We start from the raw sequence: 18,410 nt of genomic DNA on the forward strand, positions 1-18,410 counted from the left end.
TCCCCCCTTTCCCCTCCCCTTCTCTCCCTTTCCCTCCCCTCCCCTCCCCTGCCACTTCATAACTGCCTCCCGGCTAACACAATGATAATTAATAAACCACTCAGGGAGTTGCTCCATCACCCCTCTGCTGCTTTGAGGCCGGGGGCAGGGGACCAGGGTAATCTACATGGAGTGGGGCTGAGGAATTGGAGAGAGAGGTACAAGGGAACGGGACAGTAACCAGGGCTGTGACCCTGCTGTGGGGACCTTGGGGTGGGGAGAGTTGCTCAGCACTCCCCTCTCTTCCTCCACCCCACCCTCTCTGTCTGGAGGAAGGCCAAGGCCATCGCTCCCTGTCTCACTGCAGCCAGCGGGATGTGGGGCTTAATTTAGCACAGAGAGCCCTGCTATTTATTACGTGTGCTCCAGTCCCATTGACGATCCCACATGATTTTATTAGGGAAAAAAGTGACAGGCAGTGTTATTGCTTTTATTATTAATGCGCGTTCTCTATGCACTCGGCGCTCTCTCCTCCCACCCCAGGCTCCTTCCCTGGGGGAAAAGTGCCGACCTCAGCACTCTGCAGACAATTCTGGGTCACCAGGAAGGACGCTGGGGTGAGGAGCTCCTTGCAGGGCCTCTGAGTCTTGGTGCTTTTCTTCAGGTGCCCCTTCCAGGGGGTAGGGTGGGCAGAGCGTGTGGCTCTGGGGCTGTGGCCCATTGAGAGTGGCCTTGGAGTTCGTCTGGCCCTGCGGTTGGCGGATCTATAGGGACAAGGCCCCTCTGTTTTGAACTTAGGCTTCCACTGCTGGAGGCAGCAGAGGGAGAAGAGCCCTGTGGAGCAGAGCCTCTGCCCAGCTGCAGGGTCCACCCCGGCTGGGACCAGCCTTGCAGAGGAGGCTCAGAAGTACTGCCACCCAAAGACAGCCCATGGGCAGTGCCTGGGACCCTGCCTGTTGCATCCTGGCCCTATAGACCGGGCACATCCAGGGGTGTCAGGCTCCTGAGCAGAGGGGCTATGGACTCCCGACCCAGGCAGGTGCAAATTGTATAGAGGACGCGGTGGACAACAGAGAGGGACCCTCTCTCCAAACAGTGCCTCCCTTCTGGGTGGCAGTAATGGCTACAGTTCCTGAGTGCTAACCACGGACCATGGGCCAGGAGCTTCCCTACAATCCTGAGACAGTTGGGCTGTTGTTTTTCCCACTTGACAGATGAGGCAGCACAGAGAAGTGAAGGCACTTGCCTGTGGTCACACAGCGAGGCAGTGTCCTAGTCCAAGTGCTAACACACACTGTGCTACTCTGACCCCACCACTGGCCAGTGACAGTGCTTGTGGCTGGGGCAACTCCAGCCCAGGGATACGCAGGGAGATTACTGACCCTGGTTCCCGGTCCCTGGGGGAGCAGGTGCCGAATCAGGGTCATCGATACCTTCGGGACGGAACCTGCATACAACCACGAGGAGTACGCCACGCTGCATGGCTACCGGACCAACTGGGGCTACTGGAACCTCAACCCCAAGCAGTTCATGACCATGTTTCGTGAGTGCCCCACAGGGCAGGGGTGGGGTCAGGGTCAGGAGGTCCTCCTGGTGGTTCTCAGAGGTGGCACGAGAGGCGGCCAGGGTCTCACTCCTCCCTCTCTTTCCTTCTCCAGCCAGTGGGGTGGTGGGACCCAGCAAGCATCACGTTCTCCTTCTCCGTGAGTGTATGAACCAGGAAGGAAGCCTCTGGTGCTATTTGGGGAGCAGGAAGCATGGAGGGGATGTCCAGGGCGGGGTGACCTCCCTGACTCCAGCAGACATATCCTTCACCCTCCAGGAGGGCGGTTGGGCACACAGTTCCAGAACACAGGGGACTCCGTGGCCTTCCAGAAAGAGAGGCATTCCAGAGTAGGTTGGAGAACTTCCCTGGGTGGAAAGGAGCAGGCAGGCAGAGGGAACAGATGCAGTAAAGAGGGATGCGGGAAGAACTGGAAGGTTCCAGAAATGCAGGAGTGGACTTGTCTGCCAGGGCTCCAGGCAAGGAACGTGAGTGGAGCTGGGCTTCAGCTATTTGTTTGTTTGTTTTTTGAGACAGGATCTCGCTCTATTGCCCAGGTTGGAGTGCAGTAGTGTGATCTCCTCGGCTCACTGCAGCCTCAACCTCCTGGGCTCAAGTGATCCTCCAGCCTCAGCCTCCCAAGTAGCTGGTATTACAGGCATCCGCCACCACTCCCAGCTAATTTTTATATTTTTTGCAGAGAAAGGGTTTCACCAGGTTGCCCGGGCTGGTCTTGAATTCCTGGGCTCAAGCGATCCGCCCACATAGGCCTCCCAAACTGCTGGGATTACAGGCACAAGCCACCGTGCCCGGGTTTCAGCTGTTTTTAATGATACTCTAAAATGTATATACACACACTGACCTATCCTGTTAAATGCAGCTCACTGAAAACAATTTCACCTTTTCTTGACAACTCAGGGTCAGTTCTCTGCCTCCCAGGTGCATGGGCCTGCCCTTCTGGACGGCAGAGGTGTGGAGCTGTGTCCCCTCCTCGTGTCTGCTTCACGCTGCGCTCTTCCACCTTATTGGGAGGCTCTTGGCTGTCACTTTTAATTGTTGTCAGTACATCTGCCTCCAGCGGCATCTTGCGTGTGGCTCTTTGAAGGCTCTGGGCCAGAAAGCTAGATAAGCACCCTTGTTAGGATTGCATCTATTAAATTAAGAGCAACGTAGACTCTGAGCGGAGTCCTGAGGGACTTGCTTGTGAGTAAAGTATATGATTTGTATTTAGCCTGTCAAATTCATGGCATTTCTTGTGGGTGCTTGGACTATTCTTTTTTTTTTTTTCTGATTCTCTAGACTCGAGGCTGTACTGGGGCAGATGTGATTTTTGAATAAATAAGTAATGGCATCATTGAATCCCAGAGGGTTGGGAAAGTGGGAAGGCTCCTGGGGCCCATGCAGTCCAGATGAGAAAACTGAGGCCCAGAGAGGTAGAGCATGCAGCCTGAGGTCACACAGCTCAGGCGGGACCAGACTCCTTCTGCAGGGCCCATTTCAAGGTTGCGTGAGACTTCTCACTGTCCTCCCAGCAGAAAAGTGCTTGGGGTAGAGCAAGCACAGGGAGCAGATTTCTGGAGGGAAAGGAAATGGGGAATGGAAATAGAGGTGGGAGGAAATGGTGTTGCTCTGGGCTGTGGAAGAGGAAAAGCTATGGAGATGAGAGGCTTGGGTGATTAGATCACTTAGAAGGGAAGCAGTCAGGCCGGGCGCAGTGGCTCACACCTGTAATCCCAGCACTTTGGGAGACTGAGGTGGGCAGATCATGAGGTCAGAAGTTCGAGACCAGCCTGGCCAACATGGTGAAACCCCGTCTCTACTAAAAATACAAAAATTAGCTGGGCGAGGTGGTGGGTGCCTGTAATTTCAGCTACTTGGGAGGCTGAGGCAGGAGAATCGCTTGAACCCGGGAGATGGAGGTTGCAGTGAGCTGAGATGGCGCCACTGCACTCCAGCCTGGGCAACAGAGCAAGATTCTGTCTCAGGGAAAAAAAGAAAAAAAGAGAGAGAAAAAGAAAAAAAAGAAGGGAAGCAGTCAGATTGGAGGCTGGTAAGAGGAGCATGGAGGATCAGGGCACCAAGGAGTGGGGTCTTTTAGCCAAGGTTCCTGAGTTCACGTTGGAGGACCACTGAAGGTTCTTCAGCTAAAAAATGTCATGAAAAAACTTTTTTTTTTTTTTTTTTTTGAGACAGAGTCTCACTCTGTCCCCCAGGCTGGAGGGCAGTGGCATGATCTTGGCTCACTGCAACCTCCGCCTCCCGGGTTCAAGCGATTCTCCTGCCTCAGCCTCCCAAGTAGCTGGGACTACAGGTGCCCGCCACCTCACCTAGCTAATTTTTTGTATTTTTAGTAGAGATGGGGTTTCACTGTGTTACCTCAATTTCGTGACCTCATGATCTGCCCGCCTTGGACTCCCAAAGTGCTGGGATTACAGGCGTGAGCCATCGCACCCGGCCTTTTTTCTTTCTTTCTTTCTGAGACAGAGTCTTACTCTGTCACTCAGGTTGGAGTGCAGTGGTGCGATCTCGGCTCCCTGCAACTTCCGCCTCCCGGGTTCAAGAGATTCTTGTGCATAGCCTTTGGAGTAGCTGAGACCACAGGCACACGCCACCTTGTCTGGCTAATTTTTGTATTTTTAGTAGAGAGAGGGTTTTACCTTATTGCCCAGGCTAGTCTGGAACTCCTGAGCTCAGGTGATCCACCTGCCTCAGTCTCCCAAACTGCTGGGATTACAGGCGTGAGCCACTGTGTCTAGCTGGAGAAATATCTTTATTGAGGCATATTATCCTGTCGGACTGCAGGTGGCCAAAGACGATGGAACAGGTAGGAGGGGGAAGCAGAAATGGGTTAAGAAGCTTCTGCAATATCCTGCAGTGAGAAAATGAGGACTTGTCCCAGGGTGGAGCCCACTGGATGTGGATTTCCAGACCTGGCAAACTCCTACTCATCCTTCAAAACCTCAAGTCAAATGTCTCCTCTTTTTACCATCACTTTCACTGATCCCCTCATCTACTCCAGGCAGAATGTATTGCCTCTTTACCTCTATTTTTATAATTCTTAAACTTAACTCTGTTAAAGCATATATTGAAGTATGTTAGAGTTATTTGCTTATACATTGCTTTTCCCTGATAGATCATGAACCACTCAAAAAGGGGCCACTAATTGGTTTATCTTAATCTCTCTGGAGCCAACCTAGGTCCTCAGAGAACATTAATTGATTGAATAAATCGAAGAAAGTGGGGACAAAAGGGAAGAGGGAGGCTGGCCAGTTTTAATGGCTCAGAGTCCAGGAAGGAAATCAGGAGCAGGCCTTTTCCCATCTAGCTGACTGATTTCCCCAGAGAGCTAACTGGGGGAGCTGCTGTCTCTCCTGGACTTACCCTTGCTCTGCCCCCAGGAGCTCTTGGCTTAATGGTCCCTGTTATTTTAATTGGTTGCAATACTTCCCTGTTCCCCTCCGACTGGCTTAGCTAACCGTGTTCTAAATGTGTCCCTTCTGGTGGAGTTGGTGGAATGAAGGCAGTTTAGTGCAGGATTCTTCAGCTTTAGAGAGTGGTGGAAACGGGAGAGAGGGCTGGGTGGCAGCTTTGGAGGAGCCAGAGGGGAGGGGGAAGATGAGTGCTGGACAGGTAAACAGGGTCGGGCAGGGGCTGCTTTGCCTGGCGTGGACAGAGCCTCCTCAGACGGAGAGCTGTCCTGACCCTGACCACCCACAGAAAGAACTCCAGGCCTCCAGGGCTCCTCCTGATCCTCCTGAAGCTCTAGAGGAGAGATTGGTTGGTTCTGTAGTTGGATTTTTAGGCCCAAGAATCTGTGAGCTTTGGGGGCACTTACACAGGAAACCATCATCTCTTCTAAGCTGTACCAGATGTCGATTACTACATCTTGTGGGCCTGGAGGGGTGGGTGGAAATACTACAGTAGATCTATGCATTTGATTAAAACATGCATCCCAATTGGAGAAACATTAAAATGTGGGGGATGTGCATTCAAAATGAAGAAATAGGGTATTTAGAATCGAGGCTGTTGTGGGAAATCAAGGCTGGGCGGCTGCTCCCAGACTCCTCGCTCACCATAGCCCCTTCCATGCAGGAAGGTAGATTAAATATCATTGGATTCAATAAATGGTTTATTCGGGATCCTAGTGCGCAGAAAGCAGGGCTTGTGTGTCTTGCAGATTCACAGCTCTCATGTTCCTCTTAACCCCTCCCTGGCGGACAGAGCTTTAGCAGTCACTGCGCTCCACACATGGCCATGGAATTGGAGCACGAGATCAAACATGTTGCCTGGCCCTGGTGTGTGGGTTCCTGGGAACAAATAAGTCAAATGGCGAGGAAGTCCCGGGGCGATCCCTGCTTTAACACAGACCTAACTGCCGCAGATGGGGCCACAAAGGGAGGCACAGTCCACCTGTGAGAAGGCTTCCAGGAAGAGGTGTTGTGTGAGAGGGGCCCCGAAGGCTGAGTAGAATTTCCTCATCCAAGACAAAGGGAGGAGGGCAGTGCAGGCCAAGGGGACAGCAGCAGGGACAATGCTTGGAGGTGGGAATGGGAAGCTGTCTCCCCGTCTCATCCATCTTTGTCCAGCATTCATTCAGCCAGCCCAGGCTCTGTTTCAGGTGCTGGGAGCACAGAAGTGAACAAAACAGAACCATTGCCCACAAGGGGCTTCTATTTTAACAATTATTATTATTGTTTTTGGAGATGAGTCTTGCTCTGTTGCCTAGGCAGGAGTGTAGTGGCGTGATCTTGGCTCACTAAAACCTCCACGTCCCAGGTTCAAGTGATTCTCGTGCCTCAGCCTTCTGAGTAGCTGGGATGACAGGAGTGTGCCACCACACCTGGCTAATTTTTATATTTTTAGTAGAGACGGGGTTTTGCCATGTTGGCCAGGCTGGTCTTGAACTCCTGACCTCAGGTGATCCACCCGCCGCGGCCTCCCAAAGTGCTGGGATTATAGGCGTGAGCCACCACACCCGGCCTATTCTGACAATTATACATGAACAAATAAATATATAGTCTAATGTCTGGTCAGTAAGTGCTGTGATGAAAAATAAAGCTGTTAAGGGGACAATGAGTGACCGGGGTCAGGAGAGACCTCTCACCGGCCTGTGAGCACAGTTCTGTATGGAGAGGGGTTGCGTCCAGCAGGGCTCTGGGTGAGCTGGATGGTCAAAGATGCAGTGGGAGGGAAATGGAGGCAGAGCCTGGTGATTGTCAGGTGGACTTTGGTATATGGGGTTTTGTGCAGAGGAGGAACCTGATATGGCCTAGATTCAAAAGTGTCATTTCAGAGAAAAGACTCTACCAAGACAGCCACAGGAATGGGGAGGCAGCTGTCAGGGTGGTCCCACTGAGAGCTGATGCGGCCTAGGCCGGGGTGAAGTCATGGAGAAGGTGGAGAAAGTTCCACCTGGAATGACAGACACTGCCTATGGGCTCAGGTGGAGGCGGAAAGATAAGTCAGAGGCACAGCCAAAGCTTGGTGCTCCAGGGACTGTGAGGAGGGCAGAGTCCCTGCTGGGTCACCTGGGGCCTCAGCCTCAGTTTCCTTATCTGAAAACAAACAGGGGGACTTGATGACCTCTTAGGCTGCTGCTGCTACTGCTGCTGGTGCTTCTTCCTTCTTCTTCCTCCTCCTCCTCCTCCCCTTCCTCCTCCTTTTTCTCCTCCTCCTTTTTTCCTCCTCCTCCTCCTCTTCTTTCTCCTCCTCCTTCTTTTTTCCTCCTCCTCCTCCTCCTCTTCCTCCTCCGTCTCCATCTTTGTCTTCGTCTTCTTATCCTTCTTTCTCCTTCTTGCACAGGGTCTCACTCTATTGCCCGGGCTGGAGTGCAGCGGTGCAATCAAAGCTCACTGCAGCCTTGAACTAGTGGACCCAAGCGATTCTCCCACTTCAGCCTCTCGAGTGTCTGGGACTACAGGCGCGTGCCACCATGCCTGGCTAATTTTTCTATTTTTAAATAGAGACAGGGTCTCACTTCGTTGCCAAGGGTGATTTCAAACTCCTGGGCTCAAGGGATCCTCCCGCCTCGGCCTCCCAAAGTGCTGGGATTATGGGCGTGAGCCACTATGCCAGGCCTAGGTTTCCTTCTGCTCTGAGCTTTATGGCAGTCTCTGGGAAGGGGGTTCCCAGGCCAGGGCTCTCCGGACCTGCACTCCTACGCCCCACCCCCTTTCCCACCCCTGTCAAAAGAGGACCTCTTGGGCGGGGCAGTCCAGGGAGGCCTGGGGCTGCCATTGGTTGTTTGGTGACCCCATTCCTTTTGCATGCTTGGGCTGCAGCTCACACCCCCGACAACTCCTTCATGGGCTTCGTGTCCGAGGAGCTCAACGAGACGGAGAAGCAGCTCATCAAAGGCGGCAAGGCCAGCAACATGGCCGTGGTGTACGGCAAGGAGGCGAGCATCTGGAAGGTAAGCGCGGCCCCTGTGCGCGCGCAGGAAGCAGCAGCCTGCCCGGCACAGGCCCCCGCCTCGGTCCCGCATCTCCTCCTTCCAGGATGCGGCGCCCACCTCCCGCCCAAGCCCTGCATGCTGGAAATGTCTCCCATGAACAGTTCGGGACAAAAAGTTCCTAACTGCTATTTAAAGACACCCAGTCGGGAAGCTGACAGCTTGTCCCCCGGACTCTCGTAATAAATGATTCCTTAATTGAGGACTGTGACTAAATCTTCCACCCTCCCAAGGAACAGATCAATAGACAATGTAAGCCCAGCAAGGGCGTCGTCAGTGGGTGGGGGGTGGTCAGGCTAGACTTGGGGGTTCTGTGGGATGAAAGGCAGAGAAAAACAAGAGAGGCTTAGAGATTAGAACCTCATCTTTAGGGTTGGGGGTCCCCAGAGAGGAGCTGCCTGCATGGGGTGTTGTCTGCGAATCACGACTAACCTGCTGTCTCTCTCTCTGTTCCCTGCGCTCCCCCTGGCCACGAGGCAGCTCCAGGTATGGAAACCGCTTGCCGCCTGCCCCTTCTGCCCTCTGCTCCCTTCCCCTCTCCAGCAGCCCCTCCAGGGGTCTCTCCTCGTGATGTTCCCCTGACTCAGGCTCTCTGGGGCTTGTGGTTCCTGTGGATGGACCAAGGTGGGGAGGAGGGTGATGGGGACAGCAAGGTCCTGGGAGCCATCTTTCCTGGCTCCTCTGTGACAGGGAGGCAGGTCCCTGGAGGTCAAGGTCCTGCTTGGCATGGCCACAGGGCAGCTCCTGGGAGTGAGAGGGACCAGCGTTCGATGGGTTATTGCATCAGGCAGGTGGCATGAGGTCAAGGTTAATAATGAAGATACAAGTCAGGGGAAGCCCCTGCACCCTACATCAGGCCTGTTACATGATCGTTGGATTTAATCACTCTCACAGCTGTGTTAGATCCAGCTGTCCCAGGAAAACCCCCAAATAATCATGATTTAAACAAGATGGAAGTATATTTTCTTTCCTGCTTGCAAATTCCAGAGGTCGGGAGGGCTGGTGTGGCGTTCCCGGGGGTCTTGTTACCTTGACCCACCGTGTTGAGTTTCCACCCTGGCCTTGTCTCATGGTTCAAGATGACTATAGGCATTCGAGTCATTACATCTGCATCCCAGTCAGCAAGGAGAAGGAAGGAGCAGAGGGGACACCACGTTTCCCGCACTGCTCATCAGCTCCATCTTGGCCACAGGGCCATGCCCACTTCCAGGGGACGCTGGGTGACTTTATTTCCAGGGAGCTCAGCTCAATGTGCCCAGCCCAGTTCTGGGTTCTATGACTGAGGAAGGAGGAGAGAAGGAGGACTCAGAGGGGGGATCTCACCATCTGGGTGGCATCCACCCAAGAGGCTACTGTTCACCGAGAGCTTGCTATGTGCCAGGCATTGTGCTGAGGGTTCATGTGCATCTCTTATTCCACCTTCACACCATGAGGTAGGTACTGCGTGTGATCCTGCACACTCCACAAATGAGGACACCAGGGCACAGTGGGTTAGAAGGTGACCCATAGCTAGTAAGCGCCGAGCTGATGTTCCAGCCTACATCAATCTAAGTCCAGAGCCAGGGGTGCTTGGCCCTGACTGCACAGTCTGTTCAGCATTATGAAGCCTTGGAGAATGGCAGAGAGAAGGCTTGGAAGCAGGAATCAAGGTCCAAGACCTCTGCTGAGATGTCAGAGGTCACTGTGGGGTGTGGAGGGGGGCGCTGGGAGGGGAGGCTCCCCATGCTGATTGCCACAGCTGCAGGGAGGGAAGGCCGGGAAGCTGTGGGTACTGGGCGCTGGAGAAGAGGGCAGAGTCGGAGGGTTGTGGAACACATGGGATCTACCTTTATCAGAAAATGCTATTAAACTGGCCCAAGAGAATGAGAGGTTATGAAGTCTGGAAAGAGAAAGGTTTTATCTCTAGCGCTGGAACTTCTGTGATAGCCTGAGGCAATCCTGTTCAGCTAGAGACCTCAAAGAAGCCGCTTCCAAAAAAAGACATCCTTGCTCTGGCATTTGTAACCAAAGGAAGTCAGAGGTGGCTGGATGAAGAGAAAAATGAAAGCAGCATCCTGGGAGAGATGCCTTCCAGAGTTCAGGGGACCAGGTGGCCGAGAAGCAGAGGAGGAAGGAGGGGAGATGGAAGGTCATTTATCATCCTTATGGGGAGCAGGAGCTGGGGACCCAGGGCAAGGTGTTGGGTGATTTTTGTGCTAAGCGGGTCTGTCTTATTCTGCATTCCCCAGAAAGTGGAGCCTGAGGCTAAGGCTTAGGTGCTATTTTAGTAGAGTGTAGTCCCAGGAGGCGAGGGTGAGGGAACGAGGGAATGAAGCAGGAAGGAGGGAAAGGCAGCTGGTTCAGGCCCAGGGCAAACCCACCCTCATCCCTGAAGGAAACATTCCAGGCCCTCAGAGAGTCATCTGGGTGAGCTTGGGTGGAACTTTTCAATCCGTAGGTGGCAACCCATGAATAAATTGCAAAACCAACTCAGGGAGTCTTGACTAGCCTTTTTGGTTTGTGTACAATTTTTTGTAGAAACATATGCTTTCATTTCTCCTGGGTAAATGCCTAAGAATATAATGGCTGGTTAATACTGTAGAAGTGTGTTTAACTTTTTTTAAAAAGGTGGTCATGCCATGTTATAGTCCTACCAGCAATGTAGGAGGCTTTCAATTATTTAACAAATTCATCAATGCTTGAGATGGTCAGTGTTGTAAATTTCAGCCATTTTAACAGGCATGGAATCGTGTCTTCTTGTTGTTTAAATTGGCATTTTTCCTAATGACTAATGATGAAGATATTTTTGTGTGTTTATTAGTCTTCCATATATCTTTTTTGTTTTTTTTTTTTTTTTTTTTTTTTTTTTGGTAATGTGTCTTTTTAAAAAGTTTTACTCATTGAAAATATTAGGTTGTTTGTATTAGGTTGTTTATTTTCTTACTATGGAGTTGTTAGAGTTCTTTGTATATTCTGGATCCAAGTCTTATATCAAATATGTGCTTTATAAATATTTTCTTCCCATCTGTGGCTTGTCTCTCTCTCTCTTTTTAAACATATATATATATGTGTGTGTGTGTGTGTGTGTGTGTGTGTGTGTGTAGATAGAGACAGAGAGACAGGGTCTCGCTATGTTGCCCATTCTGGTCACAAACTCCTGGGCTCAAGCGATCCTCCTGCCTCAGCCTCTGAAAGTCCTGGCATTACAGGCATGAGCCACTGTGCCTGGCCTTGTCTTTCTCTTAACAGTGTCTTTTGGCCGGGTGTGGCGGCTCACACCTGTAATCCCAGCACTTTGGGAGGCTGAGGTGGGTGGATCACGAGGTCAGGAGATTGAGACCAGCCTCACTAACAAGGTGAAACCCCATCTCTACTAAAAATACAAAAAATTAGCCCGGCGTGGTGGCGCATGCCTGTAATCCCAGCTACTCAGGAGACTCAGGCAGGAGAACTGCTTGAACCCAGGAAGTGGAGGATACAGTGAGCCGAGATGGTACCACTGCGCTCCAGCCTGGGCGACAGAGGGAGACTCCGTCTCAAAAACAAACAAAAAACAATGTCTTTCAAAGAGCAAAAGTTCTTGATTTTAATGAAGTCCAGTGTTTTCTTTTATGGATTGTGCTTTTGGTGTTGTATTTAAGAAATCTTTGTCGAACACAAGATTACAAAGATTTTTTCCTATTTTTTTGTATAAGTTTTGTAGTTTTCGGTTTTGCATTTAAGTCTGTGATCCATTTTGCATGAACTTTTACATATAAGTATAAAGTTCTTTCAGTTTTTTGCATATAGATATTATGTTTCATGACCATTTATTGATAAAACCATCCTTCCTCCACTAAAATGTTTTGTACCTTTGTTGAAAATCAATTCACCATACTGTGTGTGGGTCTATTTCTGGAGTCTCTATTCTGTTCCATTGATCTATTTGTCTATCTTGATACCGATACCACACTATCTGGATTACTGTGGCTTTATAAGTCTTGACATCAGTAATATAAGCCTGCTAACTGTGTTCTTTCTCAAAGTTGTTTTGTCTGTTGTAGGTCTTTTGTGTTTCCAAATGAGTTTTAGAATCAGCTTGTCAATTTCTACAAAATAAGTACTGGAGGTTTGATTGGGATTTCAATGGTTATTTATTTTTTTTTTTTTGAGTTCTGGAAAATGAATATGAAGAATTATAGAGATAATTTAAGATCAGGGATGACTCTATTTTATTCCAGAGAGAATTTACTTTTACTCTTGGCTCGTAGCTGGAGGCCCTAGCAATCTCGGATCACTGTAATCAATATAGTGATTGAGACAAAATGGATTCAGCCCCTGTAAGGACTGGTCTAGCTGTGTTTCATCCTTTTTTCTAGGGTGTAATTCCCCTGAGTTCAAATTCCAAATATGGAGCTTCCATCAGAGGTCCCCCTCCTTCGATGAAAGAAGGGATGGACAGATAAGATGGATGGATGAGAGGATGGATGGGTAGATGGATGAGTGGATGGGTGAGTGGAGGGATGTGTGAGAGGGATGGATGGATGAATGGGTGGGTGGATGAGTAGATGGGTGAGAGGGATGGATGGGTGAATGGATGGATGGGTGGGTGGACGCATAGAGTGATGGGCGGATGGACAAATGGATGGATGGATGGATGGTGGTTGGGTAGATGGATGGATAGGATGGATGGGATGGGTGAGAGAGAGAGATGGATGAATGGACTACAGAGAGCTCTACAGCTCCTCAGAGGAGCTTAGAGGTCATTAGGGGTTCAGTGGAGGCCAAGTGGCACCATGTGAATCCATTTAAATGTTGGTCCCCATAGGGTTCCTTTGGAAAGAAAACAGTTTCATGGCTAAAAGTAATCCTGAAACCTCTGCTCTAGTCCAGTCTCTGCAACTCATAGATTTTGAGGGCCAGACAGGGGAGGGGCCTTTCCCAGTGTCCCACAGCCAGTTAATGGCCAACCTGAGACTGGGTCCACATCTTCTGACTTCCAGACCAAGGGGATTTCCTCCACTGACTTTGCCTTCTGTGGTTTGCATGAGGTTCCCATCTCCTCCTCTTCTTTTTCCAGGGGAAAGAGAAGTTCCTGGGCATCCTGAACAAATACATGGAAATCCATGGCACTGTGTACTATGAGAGCCAGCGGCCCCCTGAGGTGCCAGCCTTTGTGAAGAACCACGGCCTCTTACCACAACCTGAGTTTCAGCAGCTGCTGCGCAAGGCCAAAGTGAGCTCCCATCCCCTACACCATTCTCACACGTGCCGGCTGCAGACACTGAGGTCACTATCCATGCCTGCCAGGCCTGCCACCATCACTTAGGCCCCTTCCACATGTGGACATAACCCAGCATCCTCGGCTGTCCTGAGCCCCACATCTGGCCAGAGCCCAGGGGCAGAGATATGGGTGCCCACCAGGCAGGAGAGGCCCTATAGAGAAAGGGACCTGAGCAGGGCCAGCAGAGCAGCAGAGCCGTGGCTCAGTGATGGGGAAGTAGAGTTGCGCTGCCCATCCGCCCCCTTGCAGTACCAGTCCAGCCAAATGGACTCCTGGGTCAGGCCTAGCTTTTGGAGACACTGAGCTGGGGTGGTTGGGTGGGTGGAGAGAGGGGTCCTGGCTAGAGTGCCATTGAGCCACGAGTCCTGAGTGACTGCTTCCGGGGTCCCTGAGCTGTACTCCTGGAGCAGCAATTGACACAGTGGGCAAAACCCTGACTGGACCCTGGAGTATCAGCTGAGGCTGGAGAGTCTTCAGCCAGCTTCTAGGTACCCCCACCCTCTTTTTTATGAGACAGGGTCTTGCTCTGTTGCCCACGCTGGAGTGCAGTGGTGCAATCAGGCCTCACTGCAACCTTATACTCCTAGGCTCACATGGTCCCCTCACCTCCGCCTCCTGAGTAGCTGGGACTATTGGCATACACCACCACACCTGGCTAATTTTTAAATTTTTTGTAGAGATGGTGTCTTCCTACGTTACCCAGGCTGGTGTCAAACTCCTGGGCTCAAGCGATCCTACCACCTTGGCTTCTTAAAGTGTTGGGATTACAGACATGAGCCACTGCACCTGACCCCAGGCCCTCTCTTGATCTCACCATAGCTTCTTTCCCAAGGCATCTTGGATGTGTGTGTGTGTGTGTGTGTGTGTGTGTGTGTGTGTGTGTGTTGGGGCCAGTGGAGATGCTTGTGTGCAGTGAATAACCTGAACAACCTCACAGAACAGCCTTAGATTCAGAATCATTTATTAAGTGCCTTCCAGGCCAGCCCTGTGCACTCCTAGCATAGGTTACTTAAAAAATAATAAGGCTGGGCGCGGTGGGCCAAGCCTGTAATCCCAGCACTTTGGAGGCCGAGTACGGGTGGATCACGAGGTCAGAGATCGAGACCAATCCTGGCCACATGGTGAACCCCATCTCTACTAAAAATACAAAAAACTAGCCGGCGAGGTGCGGGCGGCTTAGTCCAGCTACTCGGTGAGCCCTAGCCAGGAAATGGCGTGAACCGTAGGCGGGAGTTGCAGTGAGCTGAGACTGGCCACTGCACATCCAGCCTGGGCGCAGAGCGAGAACTCCGTCTCAAAAAAAAAAAAAAAAAAAAAAAAAAAATAATAATAAGATTTTTGGCCAGGCATGGTGGTTCATGCCTGTAATCCCAGCACTTTGGGAGGCCGAGGTGGGCGGATCATGAGGTTAAGAGATCGAGACTGTTCTGGCCAACATGGTGAAACCCTGTCTCTACTAAAATCCAGGAAAAAAAAAAAAAAAGTTAGCTAGGCGTGGTGGCATGTGCCTATAGTCCCAGCTACTCAGGAGGGTGAGGCAGGGGAATTGCTTGAACCCAGGAGGCAGAGGTTACAGTGAACTGAGACCATGCCACCATACTCCAGCTTAGTGACAGGGCAAGACTTCATCTCAAAAAAAAAAAAAATTCAACTTTTAGTTTAGGTTTCAGGGGTTCATATGCAGGCTTGTTAGCTGGGTATATTGCATAATGCTGAGGTTTGGGATATGAAGGATCTTGTCACCCAGGTAGTGAGTGTAGTCCCCAGCGGTTAATTCTTCAGTCTTTACCCCCCTTCCTCCTCCCCACTCCAGGAGTCCCCAGTGTCTATTGCTGCCATCTTTATGCCCATGAGTACCCAATGTTTAGCTCCCACTTATAAGTGAGAATATGTAGTATTTGGTTTCTGTTCCTGCTTTAATTCACTTAGGATATTGGCTTCCTGCTGTATCCATATTGCTGAAAAGGACATGATTTTGTTCTTTTTTAAATGTCTGCATAGTATTTTATGGTGTTTATGTACTGTATTTTCTTTATGCAAGCCACCGTTGATGGGCACCTGCGTTGGTTCCATGTCTTTGCTATTGTGAATAGCCTCACACAAGTTAGATGCTGAATAAATGTTTTTGGGGTGAGTGAGTGAGGTTCCTGGAGGTCTCTTGTAGGTGCGGGCCTGCACCTTTCTCGGCTTGAAACCCTTGCTCTTCTCTTCCTCCCTCCAGAATCATAAATCATAGCCTGATAGAGCAAGAAGAGACTATTGATAATAGCTAATTAGACCCCTTATTTTACAGATGGGGAAACTGAGGCCCAGAGAGGGGAAGTGCTTGCCCGTGGCACAGGATGTTTTGGGCTGGCTTTTGTGGCCCAGCTGCCTCCTGTGAATATCCTGACGCCTAACCTTGTCCCCGGCATCCTGGGGCTGACCGGGCTGTGCAGCGCAGCGCTTCCTGACCACTGTGTGCCTCTTGATTCTGCAGCTCTTCATCGGGTTTGGCTTCCCCTACGAGGGCCCCGCCCCTCTGGAGGCCATCGCCAATGGCTGCATCTTCCTGCAGTCCCGCTTCAGCCCACCCCACAGCTCCCTCAACCACGAGTTCTTCCGAGGCAAGCCCACCTCCAGAGAGGTGAGTGAAAAGCATCCTGGTCCCCAATCAGGAGGGGCCGGGACAGAGACCCCTGCAGGTCCTAGAAGAGGCAGACTGAGATGTGGGGCAAAAGGAGATAGGACACGTGGATGGGGTACCTTCCTTTGTCCCTGCCCCACTGGCAGGCACAGGGGGCAGCTGCGATCTCTGTACCCTTGCCAGGTGTTCTCCCAGCATCCCTACGCGGAGAACTTCATCGGCAAGCCCCACGTGTGGACAGTCGACTACAACAACTCAGAGGAGTTTGAAGCAGCCATCAAGGCCATCATGAGAACTCAGGTGAGAGCAGCCACATGCAGTTGAGACCACCACTAGTCCACACTGCTGGTCTTTACTCTGATTAGAAAACGGTGCCCCTCTGGGTGAGTTCAGACTTGCAGGCCTGGGTTGGCAAAGGTGTCCATCCCTCCCCTGGTCAGACACAGCTCTGAGCCCGGGCATGTGGATTGGAGAGTGGAATGGGGCCCCCATTCATCTACTCAGGTGTGATGTGTGGGGAAATGCCTTTGTGCAGTGAGCAACCTGCATAACCTTACGTGGCAGCCCTGGATCTCGAATTGTTTATAGAGCACTTTTGAGGGCCAGGTGCTAAGTGAATGTTTTCACGATGAATGTGTGGAGATTCTTTAAACTGCTGCAGGTGTGGGTTTGCAGCCTTTACCCAGCACATTTCAAAATATAATGTGCACACAGACCATCTGTTAAATGCGGGGCAACGCTTTGAGTAGCAAGGGGGTAGAACACCCTGGGTCTCCAGCGAATGTGGGTGCTGGTGTGTGTAGGTTCACATGTGTGGGCTGGGTGAGAGTGAGGAGGGGCTTGTGCCTGATGCTCATCTCCACAGTGGGCATGTTTGTGGCTTTTGAGCATGCCTTGTGCTTGGCTGGTTCCTTCATTCTGGGGAGGCTCAGACCTGGTGAATGAGAGAGCGAGCCTCCTCTCACTATGGTCCTCCTGGATCCCCTTCTTGCTATAGCTCAAATAACAGGCTGAGCAAAAATAATCGCTCCAGGCCGGGCACGGTGGCTCATGCCTGTAATCCAGCACTTTGGGAGGCTGAGGCGGGCGGATCACTTGAGGCCAGGAGTTTGAGAGCAGCCTGGCCAACATGGCAGGTTTCTCAAAGTCAGGGGCTGTCTGAGATTGGATTCCTCCAGGAAGTAACATGAAAACAGGAATTTCAACAGTAGCTTATTTGGGAGGCAACCCCAGGAAGCAGGGACGGAGGTGCCAGGTGAGGCAGGGTGGGTATCAGCAGGTGGCACCTGGAGCTCATCACCACGGGGGCCTCTGTGAGATGGGGTAGGTCACATCCCAGAGCTGTCCTGCCCGAGGAAAAGGAGGTTAGGGTAGTATCCTCCTCTTCCCATCCATCTGTGGCTGAGGGTGGCGCCTGGGATGCCAGTTCCTGACACTTTTGACCTGCACAGGGATGGGCTCAGCAGGCCAGAGACAGCCCTGAAGTGGAGTCACAGGTGACTGAGGGTGGGGCGCTGATGGTCCTGCTGCAGGGAGAGTTTGTGTGACCTTGTAGTGCTGGGTCCTAGCAAAGCACCGGCCTAGACAGAGTGGGGAGGGATAAAAAGCTCCCTTGCTAGCTCTCAACCCAGTGTTGTCCCCTGTCCTGGGCTGGTGGCTTAAGTTCTGGCAAGGCCCTGTAGAGCACAAACAAATAGAGGCCAGGTGCAGGGGCTCACACCTGTAATCACTGCACTTTGGGAGGCTAAAGTGGGCAGATCACTTGAGGCCAGGAGTTTGAGACCAGCCTGGCCAACATAGTGAAACCCCATCTCTACTACAAAACAAAAAATTTAGACAGGCATGGTGGCACACAACTGTGATCCCAACCACTCAGAAGGCTGAGGCAGGAGAATTGCTTGAACCTGGGAGGTACAGGTTACAGTGAGCCAAGATCATGCCACTGCACTCCAGCTTGGGTGACAGAGCAAGGCTCCGTCTCAAAAAATTTTTAAAAAGACCAATAGGAACTTGGCCCCGTGGCCACGCCCTAGGAAGAGGGCCAGGTATTTGACTGGTACCAGTTCATAGGCTTAAATGGGGCTAGAAGTACCAGTCCCAGGAAGGAGGCCTTAGGTAGGGACCTCAGTGCATAGGAAAGAAGATTGAAGGGGGTTAACTGATTAATTTCACTGCTGGAAACTGACCAACCCCAGCCCACTGCATGGGGAAGCTGGCAGCAAGGTGCACAGGTAGGGAAGGGGGCTCCTCCCACCCCACAGTCTCCTCCTGCTCCTTCTCTCTACTTCTCCACCCACCTGCCTCTGCTCTCCTCCCTCTCCCCTCCCCTTGCAAACCAATCCTCCAAGGCTTCTCCTACAGAGGAGCTTGAGCAAGGCTGGGGAGGGGGACTACATAGACTTTTCCAATGTGGGGAGCAGGGTTGGCCCAACCTCCAAGATACATTGTTGAGCTGAATGAGGAAGACACTCCACCCTGTGGATAACTTGCCCCCCGGAGGCCCAGAAAGCAGGGTCGGGGAGGGCTGTGTGCATGAAGGTACTGGGATAGTCGCAGGTATTTCTGGTTG

The 18,410-nt window shown here is 51.6% G+C and overlaps 1 protein-coding gene across 3 annotated transcripts in view; it reads left to right on the forward strand.

Moving 5' to 3' along the window:
• Nucleotides 1–18,410, forward strand: part of MGAT5B (alpha-1,6-mannosylglycoprotein 6-beta-N-acetylglucosaminyltransferase B) — an 89,718-nt gene that overhangs the window by 64,091 nt on the left and 7,217 nt on the right. For 2 of the 3 annotated variants that reach the window (XM_017884929.1, XM_017884926.1), the window contains 5 exons: nt 1,389–1,522; nt 7,804–7,934; nt 13,012–13,167; nt 15,695–15,841; nt 16,025–16,141. In XM_017884929.1, coding sequence (XP_017740418.1) covers nt 1,389–1,522; nt 7,804–7,934; nt 13,012–13,167; nt 15,695–15,841; nt 16,025–16,141 — 685 coding nt within the window. Of the gene's footprint in view, nt 1–1,388; nt 1,523–7,803; nt 7,935–8,453; nt 8,460–13,011; nt 13,168–15,694; nt 15,842–16,024; nt 16,142–18,410 lie in introns of all 3 variants that reach the window. The other variant, XM_017884928.1, reaches the window with a different exon arrangement.

The sequence above is a fragment of the Rhinopithecus bieti genome, unplaced genomic scaffold, assembly GCF_001698545.2.
Source record: "Rhinopithecus bieti isolate Rb0 unplaced genomic scaffold, ASM169854v2 scaffold_13400, whole genome shotgun sequence".
Classification (NCBI taxonomy): domain Eukaryota; kingdom Metazoa; phylum Chordata; class Mammalia; order Primates; family Cercopithecidae; genus Rhinopithecus; species Rhinopithecus bieti.